The sequence below is a fragment of the Poecilia latipinna genome, unplaced genomic scaffold (genome assembly GCF_001443285.1).
Source record: "Poecilia latipinna isolate Pla-1442-1.1 unplaced genomic scaffold, P_latipinna-1.0 Scaffold2391, whole genome shotgun sequence".
NCBI classification, from domain to species: domain Eukaryota; kingdom Metazoa; phylum Chordata; class Actinopteri; order Cyprinodontiformes; family Poeciliidae; genus Poecilia; species Poecilia latipinna.
The window spans coordinates 74,624-86,908 of record NW_015115007.1 but is presented as its reverse complement, the minus strand read 5'-3'; the positions used below and the strand labels follow the sequence as shown (position 1 = coordinate 86,908).

General features: G+C 37.3%; 1 protein-coding gene across 1 annotated transcript in view; it reads left to right on the top strand.

The window, feature by feature from the left end:
* The first annotated feature begins 442 nt into the window (after nt 1–442).
* LOC106937616 (neuropeptide FF receptor 2-like) overlaps nt 443–12,285 on the top strand; it is a 25,044-nt gene continuing 13,201 nt past the window's right edge. The window contains exons 1-2 of the mRNA XM_015019216.1: nt 443–646; nt 7,125–7,459. Coding sequence (XP_014874702.1) covers nt 7,132–7,459 — 328 coding nt within the window. The 5' untranslated portion in view covers nt 443–646; nt 7,125–7,131. The remainder of the gene's footprint in view (nt 647–7,124; nt 7,460–12,285) is intronic.

Here is a 12,285-nt window from a genome sequence, read left to right as displayed (position 1 = left end):
GACGTTTCTTTAAAGAAAGAATAGCAAGACCAATCATTTGCTAAGCTTATTTTTATAATTCTCAATACAGTTCTTCATTATGTTCTCCAGTATATTTTAAAGTATTTTGCTGTTAAACCATCCCATGGTTTTGTTGAAAACTGATCGATAATTTTAGAACCACATTGGATTCTCTGAGGAATGTCTCCCAGTAAAATGGGACACTTGTGATTTAATATCTTAAGAGAAAATGAGGCGTTTTGAGTGGAGGCTTCAGAGTAAATACGGAGAGCTTTGAACCGCAGCCTCCTCCTCTCACTTTCAGCTTTGACTTTTTAATATCAGACTCTTGACATTTCCGAGGCAGCAGCTGGAAGAGATCAGGAGGGGCATATCATTCAACCACTAGCCCCCCACTAATCCCTCCCCTCCGCTGCAGACGTCAGCCACGGACGGCGCGGCGCGGCGCAGCCCCCACTCTGCGCGCTGCCCGTGCCAGCGACGCACAGGAAGCCGGACTGAGACTGAGCGCAGCTCGGCTGTTTCGTTCCTGAGATCATCGGTGAAGCTGGTCCTTCAATCCATGTCTGATTTAAAGGAATCTGGACTCTTTTTATCGCTGCTCAAAGCGCATCTCTGGTTGTCAACTTAACTGGACTCAAAGCAGGTAAGACGTCATCTCAGGAGTAAAAACTGATTTACAAATATTTGATCATACAAATAAATGCATGTACTTCTTTACATCTTGATGAGGGTTTCAGGTCAGTAGATTAGCGGCTCTCATCTCCCTTCCACGCCTCAGTGCGCAGTCATTACTTGGTGACAGACTCCTCTTTGTGCTGCGGGGATCAGTGAAGCGCGCCGGGACCCCTCAGGTCCCTCTGGGTCCCCGGTGCGCTTCGCTACAGGAGCGCAATTAGAGGAACAAAGTTCCCATGGAGGGAAAAGGAGAGCGCATCAAGGCGCAGAGGCTATTGGCACAACATGCGGTTTTCTCCTGAGTTCAGGGCGAATCCTAACTAATGAAGGGTCACCCTAATTACAGGGAGACATTTTGGTTCTGTTCCAAAATCATATTTATTGATTGAAATTGTCTCTACTCTTATGCATGTTGGTTTAGTTCCCCAAACTGTAACATTTCCCCCTTTCATTTAAATTATTTCCTCATAATTCAGTCATATCAAAGTTGACCAAGAATGTCTCTTTGCTGTGGTTCTGATCATGGACGCCCTTTAGAGGAGATGAATCAAACCTTAGAACTTAGACTGAAATACTCAGCAGTGAACGAGTTCATTACAAGACAAACCAAAGCAACTCACAGCAAAATCCAGCAGATATGAAACAATGCAGCCAAATTCAGAAACAGTAAGTTTGATATTTTGTTTAATTTGAGGATATTTAAGGTGTCCTGTGATTGTAAAGGGATAAATCCATATTACAAGGACTCAGCCTGATTATGTTATTATTGTTAAACACTATTTGCTCTGTTCCATAAAGCCCTGTTACCTCCGGCCACTCCTGAGTCTGGATGCTTTCATGAGGTTTTCCTGCAGGTTAACCAGCCTGCAGTGATGTAATGAGCTCACAATGAGATTCCAGTTGATGACAGCTGTTCATATTTCTTTTGGGTGCCCATTTGTGGATAATTGATCAAGCAACAAGAAGAATGTGGCATATTTTTTGCAAATTGAAATAACAGTAAAGATAGTTTTTATCTGATGCTGTGAGTTTATCTCTGTCCTTTTCGGTTCCACTTCACCTCTGCTGCTTGTTGCTGATTGATCTGATTGTGAACAAGTGATCTTATCGATTCAGCAGCACAAGGTCTCAATATGTGAGCAAAGCTGCTTTCTACAGCCGTTATTTGCATGATCGGGTTCAGAAACTGGAGTCGTTTTGTGTTTCTGTTCAGATTTTAAAAAATAAGTAAAATGGACGTCTGGTGCTCAGATTTACAGTTAAACGCAAACAGAAAGTGAACAAAAATGATTTCAGTCTCCCAGCTGTGTTTTAGAATATTGAGCTGTGAAGAAATAAATTTATTTTATTACCTTGATCTTAGCAGCTCTGGTTAGCATGATGGTTTTCTAGTCATTAAAAGTCGGCATTAATAATGTTTTAAACAGAACTGTGTCCCCAAAAGGGAATTTATATCGGTGCAACATTTATCATTAAAATAATCTTTTAACTAAAAGTTGTATAATTCAAGTAAGATTAAAAAAAGGAAATATATGGTTATAGATCAGTTTGAGAGGTTTTAGTGCAGCAGAGAGAAAATATGAAGGAATAAGATCCATTTTATTCCAGGTTCTTATCAGGAAAAACTTTCTTTCTCAGACTCTTACACTTCACTTCCACAACCACCACTTCCTGCTCAACTTTCTTAGGGTTTTTGGGTGTAATTCCTGACTTTAACTAGGATTTCCAGCATGAGAAGAGCCCTCCAACTTATCCCCAGATAGTTTAACAAGTTCCCCAGGGCAGTTAGAAGAGAAACAGGCCCACAGCATGACCAATCCTTTACTGTGCCTAAAGGGTATTAGGTGGTTCTCCTCGTATTGACTTTTATATTTATAATCAGACCAACTCTGACTGTTGCCAGAAATTTTGATCTTATGCTGCATTCACACACCCCTATTTTATCCGCTTTAATTAAACTCCATCCAGTTAATTTGTCTATAAAGTCTGGTTCATTTGTGGAGGTGTGAACGTGAAATCGAGCTCAGATGTGAACTAAAACCCAAACTCTGGTCTGTTTGGTGAAAGTGAACTCTGGTGCGGTTTGAATGCATATGTGAACACAAAGTGGACCAGAGACCGCTCCAAAAGCAAGAAGTGGACTACAGCATAGGGTATTCTGGGTAAATACAACCAAAACAAACGTGTTAGCCTCGTGCTAGCGGGAGCAATGGCTTGTGGTTTTTATTTTTTGCTTTGTTTTTTGTTTTTACCAAAGGCAAAAGAGAAATCCTACAAATGCTAACATCCATTATTATTTACATTTTGTGAAGAAAGAAGTTATATATACTCAGTGTCTTCTTTAAATGTTTCTGTTTTGTTTCCTTCTCTGGTTCTTGGTGCAGCGCCCCCACAGGTGAGGAGGGGAACAGGTTTTGCTTTTTTTGGTTTGTTTGACACAGAGCAGTGTGAAAACGAACCGCAGCAGCTGAAAATATAACAAATGTTGTAATTTTGGTTCCTCATCAAACCAAGTTTACCAGACTATGAGATGTGAAAACGACATTAGCCTCATAGGACCAAAGCCTGTGATTCCAGTTACAATTCAAGCTGAGTTTATTAAACTCCATATGTTGATATTTGTGTTACTACTGAACAGGATGGGATCTGCAGACGACGGTGAACTTTGGATCTGACTCAGTTTGACCTTTTACCCAACCTAACAGCCAGTAGCTGCGTTTCCATATAATTGTACAATGTGACATTTGAAAAATAAATTTGCTTAATGGAAACACAGCAGTTAATTTTTTATTTTATTATTTTTTTTTGATAAAAACAGTTTTGCGACAAGATGAGTTTTATTTTATTTATTTTTTGGTTGCATTGAAATTAGTTTATTTCACAAAACTGCAAAATAAACAAATTGTTTGCATCACAAAAGTCACATAATCAACAAGCAGATGTTGCCACTGGTGGAAACCACAAAGAAGACAACAGGAAGTGGTTGGAGGATGTGATAATTTTTTTTAACAATTTATCACATAAACTTATTCGTGTGTGATTTTAAATGTGTTTCTTATAATGGAAACACTGCAATTGTAAAATTGTGTTTTTTCAACATTAGCAAAAATATTGACCAAGTTTTGCACTAATTTGTAATTGAACCACAGGTAGTGACTAAGATAAATATATTAACAATTTAAGAATATATAAACAGAAATTTAAGAATTAACTAATTAATTAACTAATTAAAAGTTCTTAGACATTTGAAATCAGCTTTAGATGTGAAGACTAAATGAAAAAAAAAATTCCTCTTTACAGGGATCTATAAGGGTACTAATGAAGTTTAAAAAAAAAAATAATGTCTTAATGTTGCATTTATTTCCTGCAGCATAAATCTGCTCAAGTGATAGATGGATGGATATTTAGACATTTTACAGTGTGAGATCATACTGCTACAATAAAAATGGATTTTTCCTAATGCCTTCTACCAGTGGGACCAATAAATGTGTCTGGAGCTGTAAAAATGTCATTATTATTGTTTATAGAGGATATAGATTAATGCAAACAGGCTGCAGAAGAAAAACATCAAGAAAAAGAAGAAAAGCAATATTTTTGTTGCTGTTTCAACAGGCAGCCACTAGGTGTCGTAACTCCAGAGCCTGTTGGACAGAAATGAACCAGTTCAGTCTTAACAGGCTTATGTTGCGCTAATATATGACTGATATTCCCCAAAATAAGTAAAACACACCGAAGCTGAGAGAGTGAAGATAAGAACTTTGATGAAACCAAACCAGTTAAAAGCAACATGCAGTGAAATATGATGCTGATTTTCCCCAAAAAGAAAATGTTGGATCTGATATCAGATAATAGCACTTATCACACATTAATAACTAAATCTGAGGCTTGCAGCTGCTTAAGATAACAGGAAAATGAGTTGTTTTGATGGCTGCTTGTATAAAAGAGAACAGTTTTGTTGTTTCTACATTTCTGGTGCCGAAATGATGGAGAAAAGTAATTTACTTGTGTCTACTTGTTCCACAAATGTAGAACATCTCACAATGAGATGAGAAACGTGTCAAACATCAGAGCTGGGTCCATCTTTAAAATGTTTTCTCCAGCTGGTAATCCATTTATGTAACTCATCCATTTCAGTGGCAGAAGGCTCAGAAACCTGCTCTGATTTGAAAACACGCACACACACGGGCATACATGTTTGTGTTGCTATCTTTGTGGGGACTTTCCATTGACTTCCATTCATTTCTACAGCCTAAACCTGACCTTTACCCTTTTCCTAACCCTAACCAGCACATACCTAACCCTAACCCTAACCAAAACTCAATTCATACCTTAGCCCTAACTCTGACCCCTGACCCAAAAACAGGGTTTCCCCTTGTGGGAACCAGGCTCCAGTCCCCACGAGGAGCAATTGGTCCCCACCACGTAGTGTGTGTCAGGAAAATCGTCCCCAAAAAATATTACAAACAAACACACACACGCACGCACTATGCACGAAAAGTCATTTGTAAGTTATTTTTTCTTACTTCAAGTGTCCTAAGGTATTTTCACTGCTTGACAATAACTGGTGCGTCTTTTCCTACAACATGTCTTCCTTCCACTCAATTTTTTATTCAAATGTTTGGTGCAGAACTCTGGACAACCAACAGCTCTGTAGCCAAAGGAAACCATGAATACTTTTGAGGAAAGTTCATCTGATGCAGTGAGGAATTGTGTGCATTTGTACAGTTCTTCACTAAATATCTGTAATGATAATTAGTCAAACGGAGTTACTAACTCCACTGTTCACTGAGGCGGCTGCCTGCAGAAACGCGTTTTTCTGTCTGCACCGTTGTATGAAAGCTGTGTGCAAAAACAAACTACATGACTGCGTCGACGGTTTGACTTCAGATGAAATACGTGGTGTTAATGTAGCTGAAGGTTTATTTGACATCCAATGTGATGCTTCCATTTGATTCCCTGTTCTGGTCAAACTGGGAGAGAATCGCACCAAATCTTTCTAGATTATAGACAGCAAAGCAAATTCTAAATGAAAAACAAACAGCTGCTATAACAAAATTAAAGTGAATCACTCTGCTCAGTTTCAAATTATATTTGGTGTGTTCCCTTTCTATAAAGGGGGATTATTATACAAAATTCATATTTTGCAGGTTTTTGTACTTCCATTTGGGTCTCAGCTGCTCCTAACAGCAGCAACAACAACAAAAATAAATATAAAACACCCAACTGTTCTTTGGCAATAGCTTTATGATTTTTGGTGTCTGGAAGTTACTTAGCAATCAAAGCTTCAGCTTGTTTGGTGATCTGGTTTTACCGCTGTACAATGGCTGCTGGAAAAGACAAATGATTAGTTGTTGACCATCCAGAAGCCCCTTGCTGTTTTTTTTGTTGGTTGTGCAGAAGGCTCTACTTCTGCTTTTCAAAGCATTAAGGTTGTATAACCGGGGATCTGTTTTCAGTCATTTCCACATGTGAGTAGGCCTGTTGCAATAAGCAATATATCAATTAATCCAAGACAAATTTATCATTTTTCTCTTTCTACCAAGAGCTGGATAACTAAAGTCTCAACTAGCTCTTTTTTTGAAGTCTTCATATTTCATTTTATTTGTTGTTTTATTTATCTTGAATATTTAAAATGTCTTCCACTTCCAGTCTTAAATGTTCATTAGAATTTAAAATTTATTGATCGTTGATAATGTGTTCTTGCATTATGTCATTACCATTAAATTACCTGAAAATGGTCTCAAAACAACAACATTGTCGTTTATTGCAATAGATTTTGGGACAATTTACTGTCCAGAAAAATGTGTTATTGTGACAGCCCTAGGTGTGAATGTAAACACTGGCTTGGGGGAGTGGCCAGCAGCAGCTTATGTGGGTTTAAAGCGGCAGTGTGTTTCTGAAAATGAAATATTAAACATCTTTTCACACTGATCAGTCCATCCAGGATTGTTTTGAGATTTTTTTAAAGTCACAATCACAGATCTTGTGGTGACAATTTAGAAATATTTTGAAAGAATTTTTTACAATATTTGTGCTAATATATTAGTACAAATATTGTGCTAATATTTGTGCTAAAAAAAGTAATGAAGTTAACATCATGATTTTTTTTAAATAACAGACTATAACTTAAAATCAGAAAAAAATGTGGGGATTTTGTGTGAATTTTGTGGATTTGTGAAGAACTGGACGGACTTATCCATGTAATTTGGAGTCTAGAGGGCCACATAAAAAGTTACAGCGGGCCAGATTTGGCCCCCGGGCCCCGAGTTTGACACACATGCCCTCAAAGATCTCATTCTGAAAGGAGCGCCAGACGTGAGCAGACCAAAATCTCATCATTGAGAACGATTTTGTGCGTAAAATGTTTTGTGTAACCCATTCCAGTTTAGGGAAGCATAAAAACTCACCTTTAACAGAAACTGACTCAAAATTGTGAAATTTTTCAGGTTTAAAATGAACGAAGGACTAGAGAGCAACTCCACTCAACTGTACGACAACTGGACGTTTTATAACTCCACGGTGGAGTTCGTCACTCCCAGGAGGAACATCACGTATGTTGGATACTACCTGCACCAGCCGTCCACCGCCGCCATCTTCATCGTGTCCTACCTGCTGATCTTTCTGGTGTGCATGGTGGGAAACGGAGTGGTGTGCTTCATCGTGCTGAGGAGCAGAAACATGCGGACTGTGACAAATCTGTTCATCCTGAACCTCGCTGTGAGCGACCTGCTGGTGGGGATTTTCTGCATGCCCACCACTCTTCTTGACAACATCATTACAGGTGAGCAGAGTGTGAAGCAGAGCCTGGAATGGGCTGCAGAGTTGCTAACATCAGTTTCTACCATCGATTAGGTTGTATAAGTCTGTTGTTTCCAGCCGAGCTACAGATCTCAACATTTATCTGATTCAAATTACTGGAAAGAAAATGTGACTCCTAAATTTAAACAAGCAAGTAAAACTTAACATGTTTACGTATGTAGCAGACAGATTTTAGGTAGCTTACCCAAAATTATACTCAAGTAAGAGCAGCACTACTTCAACATATCTTTACTGAATTACAGGTAAAAATTAGCCGTCCAAAAAATAACTCGAGTAAGAGTAAAAAAGTATTTGGTGAAAAAAAGTCTACTCAAGTACTGATCAGATTATCAATCATTTAATATTTACAAATTACATCATCAGACGGATCATAAAGTTAAATGGAAATGTTGGTATTTTAAGAACAAAAATAACAGTTTATAAAAATAAAATCAGGCAAAATAAGTTTTCAGTAAAACAACTTTAATAAAAACTGCAGGTGTGTCTGGTGGATTTTTGGTTAAAACATGTTTGTTTTTCATTCAGAGGGAAGAAAATCCAGAAATTTTACTCAAGTAAGAGCAAAAATACCTCAAAATAAAATTATTCAAGTAAAACAAAAAACTACAGCGAAGTAAAAATAAATACATTTTCCAAAAAAGTCACTTAAGTAAATGCAACTAGTTACAACCCAACTCTGTTAACGAATATTGAATGAGGCCAAATCCAGAACAAGGACAGGAAGTACCGGAAACAAGTGTGTTTTATTCTTTTTTTTACTAAAATAACTTGCAGGATTCTGCATTTCAAAGAGGAACATATTTACAGGTTAAAACAACTTTTATCCGGAGTCAAAGGTCTAAAACGCCTCATCTGATCTGATGTTTTGTTGTGAGAGTTTTCATCATATCCGTCATGTTGGTGTCGAGTTTTCTAACCCACATGCAGAAACACTCCAGAGACAGGAAATACAATAGTGTGATTTATTTACAGTGAATTCAGACAATGAGAATTAGGATCCTTGGTTCATCTGGCAGATCTCAGGGCAACTAGGGGAGGACAGAGATGATTAGTCAGGACCCAGGAAATTTGCTGTTTGGCGGAGGTTGGAGATATACCTGTTCAGGGGGAGTGTTGGACTGGGAGAGGACCTTGAGGGTCTAGAGGCTGGTCAGCGGGTTGAGGGTTGAGATCAGAGGCGGCGGCAGAGGACGGACAGGTAAGACTCAAGGCGGTGAGGGATCCGTCTCGAGGGTTGATTGATGACCTGATAGCTCCAGACCAGGGTAGCTGGGAACACGGAGACAAGAAGGGTCAGAATCTGGGAACAAATCCAGGTAGAAGTAGCTCAAGGTAAGCCGGTACCGTTACTGGCTAACACTCTGGCAGAGAAATGTCAGCATCCTCCTCCATTTATATGCCTCCAAATGAGTAGATGGAGGACAGGTGTGCAGACGCCGACTCACGCCCTCAGGAGGAAGGGCTCAGTCTCCCTCTAGTGGAGAAAACCTGACAAACCACAGTCAATAACATTTCCATATTTAGTGTCTGATTCTCCGTCCAGCAGCCGTTAAGCTGGAATGACGTCTTAATTAACCTTTGGACTCTGCATGTGACGGTTCTCAGATCCATCCGCTGCTTTTACTACAAACATGCCAAATTTTAATCTTTGCTGCAGTAATCCGTAACCAGGAGAATGTGTGCGTAACGATACTTTGCAAATGTCAGAGGTTTTACGTAATGCGGTAAGGAATAAAGATTTTTTTTCATATTTATACTGACCTGAAAACAAAAATTAAGATTGAGTGATTTAAATTAGAAATAATACATTTGATATGGAAATTATTACACTGAAAAAGCACAAAATGTTACCAAGTATTTTCAGTCCAGTTTCTAGTGCAAATATCTTAATACACTTAAAATAAGAAAAAACTAACTTCTGCTGGCAGCAAGACATTTTTCTCATGTTATAAGTAAAATAATCTGCCATTAAAACTAGAACTTTTTCATTATTATTAAGGAATTATTTACTTAAAGCAAACTCCTATATCTTGCTGAAAAGTTACTTCTAAGTTAGTTTTGTCTTATTTTAAGTGCAGTAAAATATTTGCACTTGATTAGACAAAAAATACTTGGTAAATTTTGGGTTTTTGCAGTACAGGAGGACCAGAAACACCAGCGATTTTGGTAATAATTAATTGTTAATTGTAAATTTTTGAAACACAAACTCAGAAATTTAACGTTAAAGTTAATGTGGAATACAAATGCAGAAGAAGTGAAACATTTGGGGAAAAACGGTTGACCTTTTGGTTTGTGTGGCTGTTTTTTTTTTATTTAGTTTTATTTGCTGTTTTTTTCTGACCTTTTCTCTGTTTAAATGATCCTTCTATGCTGTGATCAACGTACAAACTTTTAAGCATTTTTTACTTTTTTCTTTCTGTACAAGGTACCAAAGTGTAGACGCTTATTATGCACTGTAATAATGGTGCATAAAGAAAAGAAATAGATAAATCTTTATATATAAAAAAGAAATGTCCATGCTTTTTACTAGAAAATTTCTGAGATTAAGTGAAACATTTCCGAGTGTTTTTCTGACAAATTTTAAACTTTTTAAACTCAAAAATTTCAGAGATTTTTTTTTTTAGCAGAAATTTACTCCTTTTTTTTATCTACAACAGCCCCAAAACACTGTCGTATATTTCTACTGGAAAAACACAGGTAAACAAAAGGTTAAGTTGCTCTAAATATTTCCGCGTTGAGGATTTTTGGACTCTTCCTGCTGATGTAAATCTGCAGCTGATGTTGTGGAGCAAAGACCAAACGCTCAGCGTAAACATGGCGGCTCTGATGCGTCCCTCACAGTCTGCAGTGATCAAAGCGAACCAAATCCCTGCAGGGAGCTGAACTTTTGAGATGTGATGGAGGAAAGCGTCTTCAGTGCAAACACCAAGGATTTTCACGCAGTCTGCTAATTTTACCCGACAGCTGTTTGCTGAAGTCACACATCTCCCATGATCCTCTGTGGCAGCGGCGGCGACGGTTTGCAGGCTTTAGCTGGTTGTCTGCAGGAGCTGCTGGGCATTCTCACTCTTTTTAAGACGACACAAAAAGATACGCGTTAGATGTTGGCGTGGCGACTCACAGCAGGCAGGTCAGTTTGACAGGTGTAGGCAGGTGAATCTATACTTATCAAAGCTGATATTAGCTTATTAATTTCGCCTGGAAACTGATTGAAATTATCAGTTTTATAATAATTTGCTAATTCGTGTAGAATGAAGACCTGAAGCAGGAATCTGGCTGTTTGGACTGGAGCTGGGCACACTGACACAAAATATTGATATCGATACCAAATCGGTATCGATTAACACTTCGGTTTCTGATTCCCTTTTGCATTGCAGATTCCTCAACTCAACCTCAAACAGATTTTGATTTGATTTATTATAAAGTTTAGCACTTTTTTATTGTTACTGTTTGTCATGTTAATCTGTTTTATGTAAAGTCTTTTGTGGACATCTACAAACTTTATCCAAATTCTGTGTTAAGTATGAATAAAACAAATAAAAGGAAAACAAACAAAAACACCTAAATGTCAGAAGTTTGATATCAACTTTAAATAAAATGTATTATCTGTGTTTGTACACTGCAAAAACTAAAACATCTCAAGTACTTTTATCTAGTTTGTAGTGCAAATAACTTAGTAGACTTAAAATTAGACAAAACTGCTTACAAATAACTTTTCATTGTTTTAAGTCAATAATCCCTTAATATTGATGTAAGTTTTATACATGTTTCCCCAGGAAAAAGCCTTAAAGAACCAAACATTTCAACTTTTCCACTCGTAGCTTTGACACCCTGACCTTGGATTAGGAATAAAAATGGCAGATTTGATTATCTGGACGTGCATTACCTGAGTTAGTAGATCTGCAGCAAACACTGTGATGTAATAAAAAATCGTGAAAATATCATCTAAATTGGAGATTTTTCAACCAGGCCAGCATCTTAAACATGCAGGTTCTGATCCATTTCTATAATAATGTAATAAATTCAGAGCTGCATGGAAGTGAAGTCGCAGCTGCTAATTGGCCAGTTGGTACAGAGACACAACACAAACATGATCTATTTTTAAAGTTATTGTCTTAAAAGATAATTTATACAATTTAAAAGTAATATAATGGTAATAATGCAAGAACACATTCTGAGTAAACTTAAAATTTTAATGAAGACTTAACTCTGGGACTGGAAGACATTTTAAATATCCAAAATAAATAAGCAAAACAACAGAAACAACAAATAAAATGAATTATGGAGTTTCTGTGAACAAAACTGTCCTTAAAAAATTGTTGAGTCCAAAGATTTTTATGATCCAGTTTATAGAGAAAAAAGAAAAACAATTAATCATGCAAATGGAAATTATTGAGGTTATTTGAATTTACTGTGACTAAATGATTTATTGCGATGGGTTTAGCCACGATTTATCTCCAGGACCTTCAGGTCAGCTACGCTCTAAGCTCACTATCAGCGTTATGACAGCAAAAGACGGATCAGGAGGAGCAGAAGAAGCCATGAGGCTTCGCCGTCTGCGCCTCATGAATAATTCACTGCATTTGATCGGAGGAACCCAGGAAGCACTTGAACCTTCCTGGGTGTTGAGTTTCCTCAAGCAGACTTGCAGAAAAAGTGACTCACTTTGGGTTGGGTGCTTTTATTATAAAGTCTATCAGAATTTATATATATATATATATATATATATATATATATATATATATATATATATATATATAAAAAAAAAAATGAACTTTCTCAAAAAAA